General features: G+C 37.1%; 1 protein-coding gene across 9 annotated transcripts in view; it reads left to right on the top strand.

Annotated features, from left to right (window-relative positions):
* The window catches only part of CDC14A (cell division cycle 14A), a 193,875-nt gene that overhangs the window by 135,525 nt on the left and 37,736 nt on the right, over positions 1-20,614 (top strand). For all 9 annotated transcript variants that reach the window (XM_012530321.4, XM_058303114.1, XM_058303118.2 and 6 more), the window contains one exon: positions 146-284. In XM_012530321.4, coding sequence (XP_012385775.2) covers positions 146-284 — 139 coding nt within the window. The remainder of the gene's footprint in view (positions 1-145; positions 285-20,614) is intronic.

Here is a 20,614-nt window from a genome sequence, read left to right as displayed (position 1 = left end):
ATAAACCATTACATTCTTGTCTGGATTTTAAAATCTTGTATTACACTTGAAACCAATGCATTTTCTGGGTAGGGCTTGATTTTAGTGTATTTGTGGGTACATTTGCTGTACTTAGTATTTATTCTTCTGTTTTCCTCTCTTTTAGCTGGTCTTGGCAGAACAGGGACATTGATAGCCTGTTATGTAATGAAGCACTACAGGTTTACACATGCTGAAATCATTGCTTGGATCAGAATATGCCGGCCAGGCTCCATTATAGGACCCCAGCAGCACTTCCTGGAAGAGTGAGTATACTGTCTCCATTATCCCATTATTTCTGGTTCCTGATCATTTCTATCTCTTATTCATCTGGTTATGGACCCTGTCAAGCCTGTGGTTACAAAAAGACTATTGTTAGAAGTCTGTACCTATAATGGAATATTGTTGGTTTGACAGCTAATGCATTCTAACTTCGTACCTTTTTTATCTCTTGGATCAAGTGAGAGTGAGAAGAAAATCACAGAGCCATCTCTGCCTACCTTTTTTCTGTCATTTTTCTATGTCTGATCTGGCTACAGTGCAATTTTCTTATGTCATCCCACTTGGCACTTTTCATTCTTTTCTTTGTTTGCATGTCTAAAAGCAGATATTAAAAAAAACACAACTAAGGTCAGCCAGTGATTTCATTAAGCTTGCTGTTCTCCTGACAAGTAACTGAACTGCTAATGTAGCTGCAACTTATGAATACACCTCAAAAAGTTACCAAGAAGGAAAAGAAAACAGAACTGGGTTTTAATCCTGGCCCTGCTACTAAACAGCTTTATGACCATTATTTAGAAGAATACTGTATTAGTCATTGCATTTGCGATGCTGATGCAAAGTACCAGAAATCTGTTGGCTTTTATAAAGGGTATTTATTTAGGGTAGAAGCTTACAGTCACAAGACCATAAAGAATAAGTTACTTCCCTTGCCAAAGTCTATTGCTGCGTGTTGGAGCAAGATGGCTGCTAGTCCCTCAGAGGGTTCAGCCTATCTCTTCCTCTTTAGGCTCCATGGTCCCAGCTTCTTCCGATCTCAGTGGTAAACTGGCATAAGACTCTTCCTGGGGCTGATCTCTTTCCGGGCTCATCTGCTCTACTCTCCCCACAAGGCCAGCTGTAAACTATTAGGTGAATGGCTTGGCTCTTTCCCCCGGGCTCCAGCATCAAATCTCAGCTCTCTCCTTTGCCATGTCATTTTCTGTGTGTCTGCCCATGGGGAGAGGGTGGGGCACTCAGTGTTCTATTGACACGGCCAAATCAAAACCCTAATCTTAATTTAATCAAGTAAAGTGAAACCTCTGAATTTAGTACAATCAAAGGGTATCATACTCAGAGGAACAGACCAGTTTACAAACATAATAGTATTTCTTTTCTGTATTCATCAATAATATCAAACAGCCACAAATACTTATAAATTCGTTCATATATTCATTCACTTACTCATTAATTCATTAACTGTTTGTCAACCCTACTTTCTACCAGACATTATGCTAGAGGTAGCCTATCAGGTAGAGAGCTTTAACCTATAAGGGCACAACTGTTTCTGGTCCACTTGGTTTCCCCTTAAAATGGTAGAAATTACCATTAATTTACTTATTAATAAAATGAGAAGGTAAAATTAGTGTTAGCTGATCTAGGGCCAGCTCTAAATGTCATGGGATTATTTTGTACTGAAATTTCTTTTCCTTTTAAGATGGAGATGATTTATTTTAAGTAGTGTGCTTTTCTATATATAGTTATTTACTTTCCAATTTAAATCATTTTAGGTTCATAAGAAACAAATGATCATGAATTTCACAGAAAGATGTCTTAAGTAAGTTCTTAGCATTTGTAATGATTAAGAGAATTGGAACTTGCTGAAGAATTACTCATTTTAGTTGCTAATCCCAAAGGGAATAATCAGTATGAAAACAAATGCTAAAAATGTGCAGTTATACCTTAGTTCAAAAGAATGAGGCAAAAGTAGAATGAATAAGCAAGAAAAAAATACCCAAGAAATGGATCATTAAGAAGACAGAAGGTTTTTGGCCTAATGTGATACAAATAAAATAATTTTGTTATTTTAGAGTTTTATTCTTTATCAGATTCTTAGCCAGTGGTTTTCTCTTTTTTGCATTATTTGCGCTTATAGAATGCAACTTTGGGTTGTATTTCTGCAGGGGCTTCCTTGTTAATGTCAAATAACTGATCTTAAAAGCAACAACAAAAACTCCTATGCCTGGTTCTTTAAGCTCTCTAGTCAATCTCTTAAAGCCATTGTTTCGAATAATAGTCATTCAGTGGATATTTATTGAATATTCACTTGCCCTGGGCGCTCAGATAGAGACAGCTCAGAAGGTTAGGAGGTGTGGCTCCGAGAATAGCAAGTTCCCTTAGTTTTCTGAGGGTGGCAGGGTACAGTAAACCTTCCCACTTCATACTTGCACACCCCTCCTGATCCTTCCTCTACTCTGCCTCTTCTCTCTGCAATATCTCAGAATAATAATAGGAGACATTAGAGTATAAAGCAAAGGCCATTCTAGGTTGAAGAAGGGTTTTTTAAATTTATAGATACTTAAGCTATAAAAGTGAGTGTACTTCCTTAGGTTTGAATCAATACCATAGTTTTCCAAGAATTTTTCTGTGAAAACTGAGGTGCAGGAACGACTTACTTATATACATAAAGTATTAAGATGTCACTACTAATGCTTAGGTTAGGACTTTCCTGAAGGTAGGTGTGGCAGTTTGAAGTTCTTTTATGAATCTCAAAAAGATTGTTTTTAAAAACTAGTCTGTTGGTGTGATGGTGTGATATCCTTTGATTACTTTAAATTTGGTTGAGGGTTCTTTGATTAGATTGCTTAATAAGATACCTTTAGGGCATTTGATTGGATTGCAACAGTAAGATGTGAGCCAGCTTGGGTTTCTGCCCTCTGGCTGGGTCTGATATAAATGGAGACACAGAGAGAGATGATGAAGATACAGAGAATGGAAATTTGACCCTGCAGTGTGAGAGAAAGGACTACAGTTTTTTCCAGAGCTGAGCTGCAAGGAGAGAAGCCATCCCCTTTGCCTCGCCCCAGAGGCCTGAAGAGCTGAAGCCCAGGGAGAGATGAGCCATATGCCTGATACCTTGCAGCTGAACTGGGGAAGAAAGCTGAGGAGCTGAGACTGATAGAGGAGGCCTGGAAGGAGACAAACCCTATGCTTGGTTGCCCACAGCTGAGCTCTGGGAGATGGTAGATTTTGGAGGGTACGGAAGAGTCCTTGGCAGAGATGGGAGGCCATCTTGCTTTGCCACTTGGCCGGACAACAGGATCAACAGTAGCTGACTTTGGTGAGAAAGCTCTTCTGATAGTGCCTTGATTTAGACATTTTTTGGCCTTGGAATTGTAAACTTTTAACCCAAATAAATCCCCTTTATAAAAGCCAACATATTTCTGGTACTTTGCATCGTCAACCCTTTGGCAAACTAAAATGGTAGGTTCTTTGTCTTTGGCACTCTACCTTTTATATTTTACAATATTTCTTATAGAGCTGGCATGAAAGAATGTCTGTGTTGCGTTTGGGCTTCTCTAGGCTTTATCAGTATGCCTCTTTCAGGTCTTGTCCTATTCTGCTTTGTGCCTCCAGAGTTAGAATTTTGCTTTATGTGACTGTGTATTCTTCTTTTGTTGATTCCTTCTCTTTTCCTCCTCCTCACATTTTTTTCCTGTCCAAGCCTGTGTTTTGGTTTACCCATGAAAAAAGACATTGCTTAGCACATTGGTGACATTCATTCTTTCTACAGATATTTACTCAATGTACACTCTTCTGTCAGGCAATTGTTTGGTCTGGGGATTCAGTGGTAAAAATGGCCGATGAGGTCTGTACTCCCAGGGAGCTTAGATTTCTAGTGCACAGAAAGCATAATAAACAAGTATATAAGATGATTTTTTTAAAAGGAGGTACTGGGAATTGAACCAGGACCTTATACATGTGAAACAGGTTGCTCAACCACTGAGCCACACCTACTCCACAAGAAGATTTCTGATGGTGATAGTGCAATGAAACTCTGACAGAGACTAGTTTGGAGGGTGATTGATAGGGGTGAAGAATGTCCTTTGGATTGAGTGGTCAAGGAAGGAATCTCTAAGGAGAGCTGTGACCTGGGCAAGAAGGAGCCAGTTCTGTCAAAATCTGAATTGTGTCCCAGGCAAGGGACACATAAAGGCTCTGAGATGGTGCCAAGCTTATCACTTTTGAAGCCCAGAGAGAAGCCTAGTATGGAAGGAGTATAATAAGTTCAGGGTGGGCGGTTTGAGAGGGAAGCTCTTTGAATTTTCACTTAGTGAACATATCCATGTAACTACCCTCCAGATTAAGAAAGAGGATGTTACTGGCACCCAGAAGTCCTGCTTGTGCCTCCTCCCATTCGTTACCCAGTTCTTCCCTCAAAGTAATCATTTTATGACTTCTAATACCTTAAATAAGTTTTACTTGATTCTGAACTTTCTATAAATAGAATACAGAATGTGTCTCTGGCCTGTTTCACACAAAATTACCCTTATTGTTTGTGTAGCAGTAGTTTGTTTTCTTTGAATAAATGACATTTTAATTCTGTCAATGGATGTTTAGGTTGTTTCCAGATTTTGCCTATTTCTTATCCTTTGATACACCCATCTGGTGGCTATATACCTAGGAGTGGAACAGTTGGGTGTGTGCATATTTAGCCTTAGCAGGTATTACTAAACAGCTTTCTGAAGTGGGTGTATCAGTTTATATTCCCACCAGTTAGGAAGTTCCTGGTTTTTTTTTTTTACATGCTTGCTAATACTTGATATTGTCAGTCTTTTAAATTTAAGCCATTGTATTTTATTTGAGGCAGTAATTTGCTTTGTAGTTTTAATTTGCTTTTCTCTGATGGCTAATGAGGTTGCATATCTTTTCATATATTCACTGGCCATTTGTATATTCTTTCTTATGAAGTTTCTTTTCATGTCTCTTACCAATTTTTCTATCAGGTTTGTCTTTTTCTTGTTGAATTGTAGCTTTTTACATATTCTGTATAAAAGTACAGTGTCTATTATATGTAATTCAAACATACTCTTCTACTCTGTGGTTTTCTTTTTCACTCTTTTAATAGTTTCTTTGATGAACAGAATTTTAAAATTTTATATTGTCCAATTTCATTAATCTTTTCTAAGTAATGCTTTTAATATTTTACTTTAGACATCTTTGTCTATATATATATATATGTATGTATGTATTTTTTATGTTATCTTCAAGAAGCTTTATTGATCTTCCTATCACTTTTAGGCTAACAATTTATTAGGAAATACTTAAAAAAATATGTGTTGTAAGGTAGGAGTCCAGATAATTTTTTTCTCCTGTGTGTATAATCCAGTTGACCCTGCATAATTTATTGAAAAGACCACCCTTTACCCATTGCTATAGTGTACCACCTTTATCATAAATCACCTGTCTTTGTAAGTGTGTGGGTTTGTTTTTCAACTCTGTATTCCACCTATTGGTTACTCTATCTTGACACCTATACCTTACTGTCTTAATTGCTATAGCTTTAAAGTGAATCTTGATATCTGGTAGTGTAAGTCTTCCAGCTTTGATTGTATTCCAGCTTTTCTTTATCCCTTTGTTAATTTGGGTCTTTTAAAATTCCTCTCAATAATTAAAAAAATTCTCTATTTTTCTGTGTAGATATGTTGCACATATTTTGCTATATTCCTAGGTATTTGATGTTGTTGGATGGATACAAAATGATGTCATTTTTTTAAGGTTTTATTTTCTAGTCTAAAGCTGTTTATATAGAAACAGTTTATTTTTATAGATAATATATCCCCATAGGTTTTCGAAAATTGAAATAAACAATAAAATGCAAAGAATGTAGTTGATGAGTTTTGACATTATCTGCGTAACTGCTTATTTTAGTTTGCTAAAGCTATAGGGATATTTATTAGGGGAATATCTTACAGTTCTACGGCTGTGAAAATGTCCAAATCTCAAGGCATCATCAGAGGTGCCATCTCACTGAATTAAAGCTGAAGGCAATCCTGGGCTTCTGCCACGTACCAAGGCGAAATTGTGGTGAATCTCTGTCTTCTCATCCACACTCACTTTCTGCCTGAGTTCAGCTGTGAGCAATCAGGCATATGGCTCATCTCTTCCCAGGCTACGCTTCTTCATCTTTTGGCCAATCTACTAATTCCAGCCTCTGGCCTCTCTCTCATCCTCTTGGGGCTTCTCTGGCTTTTTGGAGCTGTAGGTGATTCTGGATTCCTTCCTTACATGGCAGGGTAAAAATGTAGCAGCTCTCTTTCTCTGTGTGTTTCTACTTTCAGTTCACAGTTTAGATAAGACTCCAGCAAGAGGGAAGAGACCTAACCTGGGTCACACTTCACTGACAGTCAATCATAAGGCCCTAAAGTGAGCTAATCAGGGAAGTGGACTTGGCCCAATGGTTAGGGCGTCCGTCTACCACATGGGAGGTCCGCGGTTCAAACCCTGGGCCTCCTTGACCCGTGTGGAGCTGGCCCATGTGCAGTGCTAATGCGCGCAAGGAGTGCCCTGCCACGCAGGGGTGTCCCCCGTGTAGGGGAGCCCCATGCATAAGGAGTGTGCTCTGTAAAGAGAGCCGCCCGGAGCGAAAGAAAGTGCAGCCTGCCCAGGAATGGTGCCACACACACAGAGAGCTGACACAAGATGACGCAACAAAAAGAAACACAGATTCCCGTGCCACTGACAACAACAGAAGCGGACAAAGAAGAAGACACAGCAGATAGACACAGAGAACAGACAACTGGGGCAGGGAGAGAAATAAATAAAATAAGTAAATCTAAAAAAAACAGAAAAAAAGGAATGAATGAGTTCCAAGAACATGATCTTTTATGGGATTTATGAAAGCTTCAAACTATAACATTACTACCCAAAACAAGATATAGAACATTTCACATACCACAAAAAGTTCCCTTATGCTCCTTTCTAATCAGTTTCCCCTAACACACCTCAGAAAGATGACTTTTGAGCAAAGATCTTGAGGAAGTGGGAGCACAAATCAGTGGAAATTTTGGAGAAGAGGGTTTCACGCTGAGGGAACAATATTTGCTGAGATTCCTAAGAGGAATGTGCCTGAGGTCAGTGTGACTAAAGGGAGAACAGTAGGAGATGAAGCCAGGAAGTAAAGGGGGTAAAGATCACTCACTCTTTTAGTCCTTTGTAAAGCCTAGCTGTTCTTTGGGCAAGATGAAAAGTCACTAGAGGATTTTGAGCAGAGGAGTGACATGGTCTGACGTATATAAATTTTTTTAAATTAAAATTTTTGTTTTGAGATACTTATAGATTAACATGCAGTTGTAAGAAATAATACAGAGAGATTCTATATATCCTTTAACCACTTTCTCCCAATAGTAACATTTTGCAAAACTGTAGAACAATATCACAACCAGGTTATCAACATTAATACAATCAAGACATGGAACTGTTCCATCAACACAAGGATCCCTCGTGTTACCCTTTTATAGCCACAGACACTTCCCTCCCATCCTCCTTAATCCTGGGCAGGCATTAAATCTGTTCTCCATTTCTATAATTTTATCATTTAGGAGTGTTATAAAAATAGAATAATATAGTATGTAGCCTTTTGGGATTGGCATTTTTCACTCAGCATAATTCTCCGGAGACTCATTCAGGTTGTAGTAGACATCAATAGTTGGTTCCTTTTAATTGCTGAGAAGTAGTCCAAGGTATGGATACACCACTGTTTTTTTAACCATTCACCTGCTGACAGACATGTAGGTTGTTTATAGTTTTTTTGGTTCTTACAAATGAAGCTTCTATAAACTTTCATGTATAGGTTTTTGTGTGAGCATAACTACCCAGAGAGTGTAATTGCTCTGTCATAGGGTATTAATAGTTGCATGTTTGAATTTTTAAGAAACTGTCAAAAATTTTTTTCAGCATGACTGTATCATTTTATATTCCCACCAGCAAAGTATGCATGATCTCGCTTCTCTGTGAAGGCCAGCATTTGGTGGTGTCATCATTTTTCATTTTAGCCATTCAGATATGTGTGTAATGATATCACGTGGTTGTAATTTGCACTTCCCTAATAAGTAATGATGTTGAACAACTTTTCATTTGCTTCTTCTTCATCATCTGTATATCTTTGTGGTGAAGTGTCTTTACATTTTTTGTCCAGTTTTTTATTGGGTGGTTTGTTTTATTCTTGAGTTTTTAAAAAAAATGTGATAACATCATATAAAATTTGCTGTTTTGACCATTTTTAAGTGTATAATTCAGTGGCATTGATTATATTTACATTGATGTCCTACTATCACCATCATCTATGATCAAAACTTTATCACCCAAAAAGAAACTCTTTCTCCATTAAGGAATCCCCATCGTTACTGAGTTTTGAGAGTTCTCTATAAGTTCTGGATACTAGTCCTTTGTCAGATATATGGTTTGTATATATTCTTTAACAAAATTATTTTTATAATTACAGTTCCTTTGCTTCTTCATATACATTTTAGAATAATCCTACCGATGGCCACAAAAAATCTTGCTGAAATTTTGATAGGAATGTGTGTTAAACCTCTGTATCAGAGTTGCATGCCTTTTCTTTTTCTTGCCTTATCATAGAAGCTAAAACATCCAGCACTGTATTGAATAATAGTGTTGAAAGGAGACATCCTTGCCTTGTTCCCAATCTGAGGGGGAAAACATTCAGTCTTTCACTGTCAAGTATAATTTTATGATTTTTCATAGATAGGTTTTATCAAGTCGAGAAAGTTCCCCTATATTTCTATTTTTCTGAGAGTTTTTTTTTTTGTCCTGAATGGGGGTTGAATTTGTTAAATACTCTTTCTGCATCAATTAATATGACCATGTAATTTTTCTTCTTTAGCCTGTGAATGTCATGGATTACATTGATTGATTTTCAGATATTGAACCAGCCTTGTATCCTTGGAATAAATACCACTTGGTCACAGTGTGTAATTCTTTTTATATGTTGCTGAATTCTGTTTGTTAATATTTTGTTGGGGAGTTTTGCATCTATATTCTTAAGGAATATTGGTCTATAGTTTTCTTTTTTGGTACTATCTCTATATGGCTTTGGTATCAGAGTATCAAAATTCATAAAGTGAATTGGGAATTTTTCTGTCCACTTCTAGTTTTTGGAAGAGATTGTGTCAAATTGGTACTAATTCTTATTTAAACAGTTGGTAGAATTCCCTAGTGAAGCCATCTGAGTTTGGAGGTTTCATTTTTTTGGGATTTTAAAATGATGAGTTAATTATCCTTAGTAGTTATTGGGCTATTCAAAATATCTGTTTCATATTGGGAGAGTATTGTAGTTTGTGTTTCTTGAGGCATTGGTATATTTCATCTAAATCAAATTTAGGTATATAGTGTTATTCACTATTTCCCTTATTATCCTTTTGATGTCTGTATGGTCTGTAGTGATACTCTCAATTTCATTCCTGATATTTGTAATTTGTATATTTTCTCTCCTTTCTTGTAAGGCTTGGTAGTAGTTTGTAAATTTGATTGATCTTTTCAAAACAAGGTCTTCATTCATTGATTTTTCTTTTTCTTTTTTTTAATTTCATGATTTCTACTCTTATACTTCTTTCTTTCTGCTTGTTTTTGGTTTGTTTTGCTCTGCTATCTCTAGGTTATTGAGGTATGAGCTTAGATTATTGATTCTGAGGCTTTTCCTCTTTTTTAATGTATGTATTTAGTGTTATAAATTTCACAATCATTTATCTATGTGCTACAAGTTTAAATATGTTGTAAACATATTTTACATTCAGTTCAAAGTTTTATTGATTTCTCTGAGACTTCTTTGACCCATGGGTTATTTTGAAGTGTGTTGTAAAGTTTCCAATAATTTGGAGATTTTCCTGTTATCTTTGTCATTAATTTCTGGTTTGATTTTATTGTGGTTAGAAAGTAACTTACATGATTTCAATTCTTTGAAACTTGCTGGTTTGTTTTATGGTCTGTCTTGTGATGTGTTCCCTGGATGTGTTCCCTGAATGTTTGAAAAGAATGTGTATTCTGTTGGTGGAATATTTTGTAAATATTGATCCCATCTTCTTGATTGATGGTGGTGTTCCGTTCTACATCCTTGCTGATTTCTTATCAAGATGTTCTAACAATTGTTGAGAGAAGGAAGTTGAAATCTTCAACTCTAATTGTGAAATTTTCTATTTCTTCTTTCTATTCTATCAGTTTTTACTTTATATATGTTACATCTCTGTTGTTTGATGCATTCACATTTAAGGATGGTACATCGTTTTGGTGGATTGATCCTTTTATCATTGTATTATTTCCCTGTCAGTCTCTGGTAGTTTTCTTTGCTCTGCAGTATACTTTATTTGATATTAATAAATGTTTGCATACATATCTTTTTGCTTTCAACTTGCCTATATCTTTTTTTTTCCTTTCTCCCTCCCTCCCCTGCTGTCTTTTTGCTGTCTGTGTCCATTCGCTGTGTGATCTTCTGTATCTATTTCTCTTTTTGTCTTCTCTTCTTGTCTTTCTCCTCTGGGATTCACTGGGATTCAATCCTGGGGACCTCGGATGTGGAGAGAATTTCCCTGTCAGTTGTACCACCTCAGTTCCTGGTCTCTGCTGAGCTTCACCTTGACTCTCCCCTTTGTCTCTCTTTCGTTGTGTCATCATTTTGCTGCGTGACTCATTTGTGTGGGCACTTGGCTCACCACATGGGCACTGGCTCACCACATGGGCTCTTACATGGGCACTCGGCTTGCCATGTGGGCACTCACGTGGGCACTCGGCTTGCTATGCAGGCACTTGGCTCACCACGCGGGCACTCGCATGGGCACTCAGCTCACCACATGGGCACTCGGCTTGCTGTGCAGGCACCTACATGGGCACTCAGCTCGCTGCGTGGGCACTTGGCTCACTGCACAGGTGCTTGGTTCACCGCATGGGCACTGGCTTGCTGTGCAGGCATGCTTTCTCTTCTTTTTCACCAGGAGGGCCCAGGGACGAAACCTGGGTCCTCCCATATGGTAGGTGGAGGCTTTATCACTTGAGCCACATCTGCTTCCCTGTATCTTCAAAGTGAGTTTTTATAGACTCCCTGTAGTTGGGGTATGTTTTTTACTCTACTCTACCTGTCTCTGTTTTCTGATTAGTGTATTTAGGCCATATACATTTTATATAATTATTGATATGTTAGGGCTTATGTCTGTCATTTTACTTGTTTGTTCTATTTTTTACTTCTCTTTTCTTTTTCCTGCCTCCCTGTGTGTTACCCGGACAATTTTTAGAATTCCATCTACATTATATATACAAGTTACATTACATATAAAGTTTTAATGATCTTGCAATGGGGAGATAATCTTGGATTATTTAGGAGGACCTGATATAATCACAACAGTCCTTATAAAATGAGGCAGGAAGGTTGTTTAGAGGAGAAGGCGATGTGATGATGGAAGCAGAGATTGGAGCAATGTTCTTTGAATATGGAGGAAGAGGCCACGAGCCAGGGAATATGGGCGGCCACTAAAAGCTGAAAAAGCAAACCTCCAGAAGGAGCCATCTTCTTTCTGGTGAGCCTCCAGAAGGAATTAGCCTTGCTGACACCTTGACTTTAGCCCAATGAAATCAACTTTCCTCTTCTTGGGGAGAGTAAATTTGTATTGTTGTAAACAGTAAGTTTGTGGAAATTTGTTATAGTAGCTGTAGGGAACTAAACATCTGCTTTGTGTAGTCAGTAAATTTGTACAGTAAGATGTGCAGATCATAGTGATGAACATGGTATTCTGAGCTTTTTATTCAAATTAGTTTCTAATTTGAAGTATTTGAGGTAGGGGAATCATGTGATCCAAGTGTTATTTAAGGACGATTGGGCTGCAGCAGTGTATAGGCAGGAGATTGGAATCAGAAAGTCTAAAAAAGAGACGACTCTAATCTGTCTTGGGGACAGGGACTTGTCAAAGGAGCTAGAAGTTTGAAGAGTTACAGATGGGTACCAGGGACAATTCAGAGAAATAAATATCAGACTATGCAGACTGATTAATGATTGACTGGATAAAAGAGATGAAGAAAGTGAAGTCAGTGATGACGTGAAAGCATGAATAAGTAACATGTTCATTAGAAAAGAAATTAGAGGGCAAAAAAAAGTTTTCTGATAGGTTTTTGTCTATCAAATATAACTGAACAAGTTAGAGAGATTGTAAGAGGTGAAAAAGCCAATCAGTGCTTTTTAGATAATGTTAATTCCAAATTTTTGACTCTAGGAAAGCTTGTTTGTCACATCCTGCTAGTTCTGGAGGACCAAAATATGTCCAGGTGTTTGTGCCTTAAAGAAACATTTCTCTTACGTCTTCAGCAGTAAGAGAGATGTTTATTGGCATCCTTGTCAGTTGGCGAATTTGTTTTAGCAGATCCAGACCTTTCTTGTTACTGTCTGAAATTTTATATGTAAAGTTTCCTAAGATATAGAGCTATCTATTGCAAATGAACAATAAACTGCTTTTTCCTTCTTAAAGCTGATGTTCTTTTTTTTTTTTTTTTTTTAAAGATTTATTTTTATTTATTTAATTCCCCTCCCCTCCCCCGGTTGTCTGTTTTCTGTGTCTTTTTGCTGCGTCTTGTTTCTTGTTTCTTTGTCCGCTTCTGTTGTCGTCAGCGGCACGAGAAGTGTGGGCGGCGCCATTCCTGGGCAGGCTGCTCCCTCCTTCGCGCTGGGCGGCTCTCCTTATGGGTGCACTCCTTGCGCGTGGGGCTCCCCTACGCGGGGGACACCCTGCGTGGCGCGGCACTCCTTGCGCGCATCAGCACTGCGCATGGGCCAGCTCCACACGGGTCAAGGAGGCCCGGGGCTTGAACCGCGGGCCTCCCATGTGGTAGACGGACGCCCTAACCACTGGGCCAAAGTCCGTTTCCCAAAGCTGATGTTCTTAACCTGCAAATACCATTCTGAACCCAAAATGTGTCTTCTACCAAACATTCCCCATGTTCTTAAAATGATGCACACATACAGCTCTTTTGTTATTGAGTCAACTATACTTATCCTTCCTAGAGACAGCCTGTAGCAGTATAAATTGAAAACTCTCCCATTCTGCTTTATCATCATAGATGTTTTCATCAGCTTGTAGTCAGTTGGATAGTTTTCAGCATTCTCACTTAGTTTGTAAGTTGTCAGTTGTCTGCAGTGCTTCTCAAACATTAAAATGTGTTAAGAATTGGAGATCTTGTTAAATGCAATTTCCAGTTCCATAGGTCTGGGGTGGGACCTGAGCCTCTGCATTTCTAACAGCTGTTCTGGTGATGCTGATAACTGCTGGTCCATGAACCACATTGAATAGTAAGGGTCTCTTCTATGGGTCATTCTTATTCTGTAGTTATCAATTAAAGCCACATACAATTTGGTGTTAATAGCATTTGGTATGTTTAACAGTTGGATTGAGATATATCAAAAATTAATAGTTTAACCTTTGTTTTTTATGTCAGGAAATTACCAAAAGTCAGATGAAGACATGAAAACCTGTTCAGAAAATGGGAAAATGCCAAACAGTAATGGCTTGAAGTTTTAATTATGATGTCAATTTATTTATTTTTTAGATACTAGCAGAAGGTCAAGGAACATGGATTAAACTACTTTAATAATCTATTTTTAGGATTTAAAAATTTGACTCTCCTGAAATATAGAAATGAAAGTCTGAAATAATTATAAAAAGCAGGCAATAACTATAGAAGATATCTAGTTGTTAAATTAGAATACCAAGCATATTGTATAGCTTTCAAATTTTTACTATTATGTCCAATTTTTGCAGTACCATTCAGTTATTGAAACTTCCAATTTTTTCAGTTTTTATTGTTTAATTATTTGAGCCTTTTATTGACTCTCAATTGGCATTGAAATTATTGGTTAGTAAGAAGAATAAAATCCTTATATGGTTTAAGTATTAAAGATTACTAGGTATCTCTCAGAATTTTTGGACGAGGTGGTATCAGAAATTGATCTTGAAATACTCATGTTAATAGAATATTGAATGGATTTTGCTTGGTTTCCTGTTCTCTGTGAAAAATGTTTGAGCTAGAAAAAAAAATTATATGTATTATCAGCCATAAATGCATAAAGTTAGCTATAAAGTTTGTATTTTGGCATAACACCAATGCTGTAGCCCCTGTTTGTGGGTTTCTATACCCAGACTTAGCTAGTTGAACCTTTTTTTTTTTTTAATATGTCACAAATTTTTTAAAATTAAAAAACAAAATTATTTCTCTCCCTTTTCCCACCCTCTCTCCCCCAGTTGTCTGCTCTGTGTCCATTCACTGTGTGTTCTTCTGTGTCCGCTTACATTCTTGTCAGTGGCACCAGGAATCTGTGTCTCTTTTTGTTGTGTCACCTTTTTTTTTTTTTTTAAAAAGATTTATTTATTTATTTATTTCTCTCCCCTTCCCCCCTGCCCCAGTTGTCTGTTCTTTGTGTCTATTTGCTGCATGTTCTTCTTTGTCTGCTTCTGTTGTCGTCAGCGGCACAAGAATCTGTGTTTCTTTTTGTTGCGTCATCTTGTTGTGTCAGCTCTCCATGTGTGCGGTGCCATTCCTGGGCAGGCTGAACTTTTCTTTCATGCTGGGCGGCTCTCCTTATGGGGCGCACTCCTTGCCCGTGGGGATCCCCTACGCGGGGGACACCCCTGCATGGCAGGGCACTCCTTGTGTGCATCAGTACTGCGCATGGGCCAGCTTCACATGGGTCAAGGAGGCCCAGGGTTTGAACCGCGGACCTCCCATGTGGTAGGAGGATGCCCTAACCACTGGGCCAAGTCCGCTTCCCTGTTGTGTCATCTTGCTGCATCAGCTCTGCGGGTGTGCGGTGCCACCCTGGGCAGGCTGCACTTTTTTCACACTGGGCAGCTCTTCTTATGGGACGCACTCCTTGCGTGTGGGCTCCCCTACACCCTGTGTAGCACAGCACTCGTTGCGCGCATCAGCACTGCGCTTGGCTAGATCATCACACGGGTCAGGAGGCCCTGGGTTTGAACCCTGGACCTCCCATGTGGTAGGCAGATGCTCTATCCTTTGAGTCACATCTGCTTCCCACTAGTTGAATCTTTTTAAGAATTCCCTAACTCGCTTTTTCCCCCTTCTAGTTACTTTTCTTGTGTGTTTCAGAATCAAGAGCCTTCCCCTATACTTTCATATATTCTATTTGTGAGCATCTTTCTACTGTCTTCCAATTGTATCTTTGTCTCAGTAGAATTTCTTGAATACCTGCTTCCTGCATCTTCAATACTGCTTTCTCATTAACTCAGTATTCTTTAAGCCAGGAACAGCCTCTCTTTCCATAATAGCACTGGGGTGGTTCATAGCAGGTATGCAGGGCAGATTGGTGCTCAAGTCACAATTAGAGTAGGCCCAGGCCAAGCTAGAAATTAGGTTGTGTTTCTATTCAAAATGACCAAATAGTGGTGTTGGATGGACATTGGGACAGAGATGAATTGTATTGGGAAAATATGTGTCTAGGTTGGAAGGAGTGATTAAGATGAAAAGTTCCCATGGTATACAGATAGGATTAGTTGGACTTGAGGAGGTGAGGGTAAAACAATCAAATACTTAGGAATAAACTTAACCAATGACATAAAGGACCTATATTCAGAAAACTACAAAGTACTGCTAAAAGAAACCAGAGAAGACTTAAAGGAAGGACATTCTGATTCATGGATTGGAAGACTAAATATCATTAAGATCTCAGTTCTACCCAAAGTGATTTACAGATTCAGCATAATCCCAATAAAAATCTCAACAGCCTTTTTTTGCAGAAATAGAAAAGCCAATTATCAAATTTATTTGGAAGGGTTAGGGGCCCCAAATAGCCAAAAATGTCTTAAAAAAGCAGTATGAAGTTGAAGGATTCTCACTTCCTAACTTTAAAGCATATTACTTAGCTATAGGTGAAAACAGCATGGTATTGGTATAAGGACAGACAGCTTGTCCAATGGAATGGAATAGAGAATGCAGAAATTGACCCTCATATTTACAGTCAAGTGATTTTTAACAAGGCTGTTAAGCCCATCCAGCTGGACCAGAACAGTCTATTCAACAAATGGTGCTGGAAGGACTGGCTAGCCATATCCAAAAGAAAGAAAGAAGATCCCTATCTCACACTTATACAAAAATTAACTCAAAATGGATCAAGGACATAAATATAAAAACAACTATAAAACTTCTAGGAGAAAATGTAGGGAAACATCTTCAAGATCTTGTGGTAGGCAGTAATTTCTTAAACTTTACGCCCAAAGCACGAGCAATAAAGGAAAAAATAGATAAATGGAACCTTCTCAAAATTCAACACATTTGCACCTCAAAAGACTTTGTTGAAAGGATGAAAAGGCAGCTGACTCAATGGGAGAAAATATTTGGCAGTCACATATTTTATAAGGATTTAATATCCTTGATATATAAGGAGATCATACAACTCAATAATAAAAAAACAGAGTATCTGATTAAAAGATGGGCAAAAGGCTTGAAAAAGCAACTGTCCAAAGAAGAAATACATATGGCAAAGAAACACATGAAAAAATGTTCATCATCACTAGTGATTAGGGAAATGCAAATCAAACCTGCAGTGAGATATTGTTTCATACCTATTAGACTGGCTGCTATTAAAAAGTCAGAAAACTGTAAGTGTTGAATAGCATGTGGAGAGATAGGAATGCTTATTCACTGTTGGTGGGAATGAAGAATGGTACAGCCATGGTGGAGGACGTTTTGACAGATCCTATGGAAGTTGAGTATAGACTTGCTATGGGACCTGGCAATACCATTGCTAGATATATATTGAGAAGAACTGAGAGGAGTGACACGAATAGATACCTGCACACTGATGTTATAGCAGCATTATTCACGATAGCCAAAAGTTAGAAACAACTCAGGTGTCCATCAACTGATGAATGGATAAACAAATTGTGGAGTATACATATGATGGAATATTATGCAGCAGTAAGAAGAAATGAAGTTGTGAAGCATATGACAACATGCATAAATCTGGAGGACATTATGTTGAGTGAAGCAAGTCAGACACAAAAGGACAAATACTGTATGATTGCTCTATTATGAACTAAATATATCATGTGAAATATAAATATATTATGTGAAATATGAATATGGGTAGAAATGCATATGTAAGACTGTTTTTCTTTTAAGCTGGACAAATGTAAGTTAATACTGCAAAATGTTAATAACAGACAAAAAAAAGCATCATACTAAGTGGAAACCAGACACAGTATTACATATTGTATGATTCCATTTATATGAAATGTAAGTATTAATCAATTTATAAAGATTAAATTAGATTAGTTTTTATGTAGGTCTGAGGAAGAAATGCTAAGGGGTGTGGAGTCTTCCTTTTTGGGGTAATGAAATTGTTCTAAAATTTTTGAGATGATGAATTTACAACATTGTGATTATACTAAAAGCCACTGATTATACACTTTGGATCAAATAGCCAGAAACAGCAACTGTGTACAGTGGGGAAAGCATAGAAAGATTGAGAGGTGAGCAATTTTCTTGTTTGTGTGTCTATTTTTTGTTTGCTATTATTATTGAGATAATGAAAATGCTCTAATAGTGATTGAAATGATGAACCCACAAATATGTGATTATACCAAATACCATTGATTGTACACTTTGGACGAATTGTATGCTTCATTAATATGTATCAATAAAACTGATCTGTTTTTTAAAAAAGTGAGGGAAAACAAGTCGGCTACAAACAGAAGACACTGTACAATGACTTTCATTGTGTTCTAAATTGAAAATATCCAAAATACTAATAACAATGCAATGGACTTGAGTTTCTTAAAAGGAATTTTAAAAGTAGATTTTAAAAAGCCCTGTGAATGCTCAAATGCTCAATATCAGAATTAACTGACTTGACTCATAATGAAAGCCAATATAGTTATTTTCTTAGGTCCCAGGCCGGGTTAGCCCAGTCTGACTAATCTAGGGCTAGGATGTGCCCTAAAACAATTGCCCCAACAATGGCTAGCACTCAACAAGACTCTAGTCAAATGATGACAAATTTCTTTCTGTCATTTCAAAGCACATGTCCTATTGGTAAAAGGTCCGTACTGTAATCCTCACTTAAAAAATACACTGTCTTATTGGGAAATTTACTTTGAGCTGGTGTGTTAGCTTTATAGGATTTGATTTTTAAATGACAAGTATGTAAAAATACATGTTCTACTTCTTTTGTTTGAGATAAAGCTTTTAAGGAGTAATACACACCACAATAAAAGCTAATGTGGTTTTCATTGTCAATAAAAAAGATATTTGCATGAAGTGGTGCTTTTTCTTAAGAAGCGCTTGTGTACAGCATTGCTTAGCAACATACAAATCAGCTCTGACACCTTATTCATCTTTAATACCCAGGTTCTGGTAAATCTTTCCCATGTTGGCACTGATTGAGTCTTTTAAGCTGAGCAAGTGAACGGTATCACTTTGTAATTTTAACTTTAGATTGGAAGCTGCATGAGAATTTCATTTTATGAAAGAATTGTATTCTTTTTTCTTTTCTTTTTTTCTTTCATTTTAGCCTTTTCGGCCTTCTAATGTCTTGGCCTCTGTTTCCACTTCATGTTTTTTTCAGGATCTTCACTTCATTTTTGGGATAAATCTAAACTCCTTAGCCATACATGGAAGTCCAATTACGACCTGGTTCTTACCTCCTTCTCCTCTTATATCCTCTGCTTTGGCTAAATCAAGACAACCCCAGTTTCCCTAACATACTTTGTTCTTTGATAACATTATTTCTTCGGGCTTTGTTGTTTTCTCTGATTTGGGAATGCCCTTTGCTGGTTAAGTCTTGCTTACCTTGCCAGATACTTTAAGATTCTTGGGGAACTTCTCTGATACCTTAAGATTGAGTGAGGGGTCCCTCTCTCCTAGGATTCTGGGTAAATCTTGGTCATAAGTCCTGTAATATTGGATTCCTGTTGTTTTCCTTTCTCATGCAAAACTGGAAACTTCTTGAGGGAATTTGTGTCTTTTATCCATAATCCCTATCTCTTCCATGTATTTAACTTATCTCAATTTCTTACTATTTGTGACAGAGCTAAATCTGCTCTTCCTGTGAAATAGTGAGTTCTTCATTACAGGAAGTTTTGAACAGAGGCCCAAGACATCATTTATGAATTTTATTATTTTTTTGACCACTCATTCTATGCCAAGGACTATGCTGTTTGTTTACTATACTTTGGAGGCTACAAGATTCAAGCATCAGATGAGGGGTTATGCTAGATGTAGCATTAAGTAGAAAGACCAGGATAAAACAAATTAAAGCAAGGAATTTTGAAGATGCAAAATATAAGGGAAAAATACCTCATAAAAAACTATAAGGGAAAGCTATCCCATGGTTTTGTGAAGATTTACACAAAGGGAGGAAATGTAAAGAGTTTGTTTTGAATACGTATTTTTACAGCTTGTATAGAAAAATTAAATATGACTCAGTGGTTATGCTAACCTCATGGATTTATAGCTCATAAGCTCAGAAACTTCTTAGTGGTCTGCTTCCAAAAAGTATCTTCTGTAATGATAGAGGCAGATACTGGCACCATCCCTACTGAGTTGGTATGAGTAGATTTCTGGAATTTTTATCTTCCTCATATATTCAAAAACTCAGATTTTTGTTTTTAAATTTTAGTTTATTTAGAAATATACTGGAAGTTTCTTAAGATAATTTTAATTGGTGCCAACTTTAGAACAATGTCAGAAATGGTAAATTAATCTTAAATGTAGGCTATGTATTTTATGTCTAGAACCTTTATATTGACTCTAGATATTGGATCTAAAAGTATTTTTCTCCCTTGTTTTATTTAGAAAATAGGCAAAAATTAAAATTTAAAAATGGTTTTTATTAGGAAGTAGAATAGGATTTATATAAAATCAGGGTCTCCCATCCATGCAGCTAGCATTTTGGCATTTATTCTATTGACTTATAAAGGTCCTTTAGAAGTACTGCTGTGAAACAATATAGTGATTGGCTGTCTGCTTTTATGATAACTTTAAAGGTTCCTTTTCATACTTATTCTAGCATTGTTCTGCTTTTATGTTTTTTAAAATTTGTTTGATCACTTATGTTTTATAAAAGCAAATGAGATACATGATTAAAAAAAGAAGTCAAACAGTAGATCTTATACCATGGAAAGCTTAAGTTTCCCTCTTCTAAGGACTAATTAATATTTTAGTATGTATTCTTCTAGACCACTGTGCATTTTTGTTAATGTTTTAACATGTCCACCTCCTTTTTTTTTTTTTAAAGTGGCTACCTAATATTTCAGTGAATGGTTCTGTAATTTAATAGACTGGTCTTCAGTTGTGATGCCTCCAATATTCTGCTATTGCAAATAAAGCGGCAATAAGCATTTTTGTATCTTGTACACAAGTGTGTATTTCTGTAGGATGACACCTGCACATGGGATTGCATATAAAATTTTACTGTAATTTAAGCAGATTGCTATAATTTTTCCTTAAGACTTTCCATATTTAACCCTAAACAATAAAGCTCTGACTTGAAAATAAACTTTGTTTAAAAGGAGAAATGGATTCCTGTCCCTGAGGGCCAGTGATGCAG

Source organism: Dasypus novemcinctus, chromosome 9 (assembly GCF_030445035.2).
Source record: "Dasypus novemcinctus isolate mDasNov1 chromosome 9, mDasNov1.1.hap2, whole genome shotgun sequence".
NCBI classification, from domain to species: Eukaryota; Metazoa; Chordata; class Mammalia; order Cingulata; family Dasypodidae; genus Dasypus; species Dasypus novemcinctus.
Note: the sequence above shows the minus strand (reverse complement) of the source record. Positions and strands in the feature narration are given on the sequence as shown.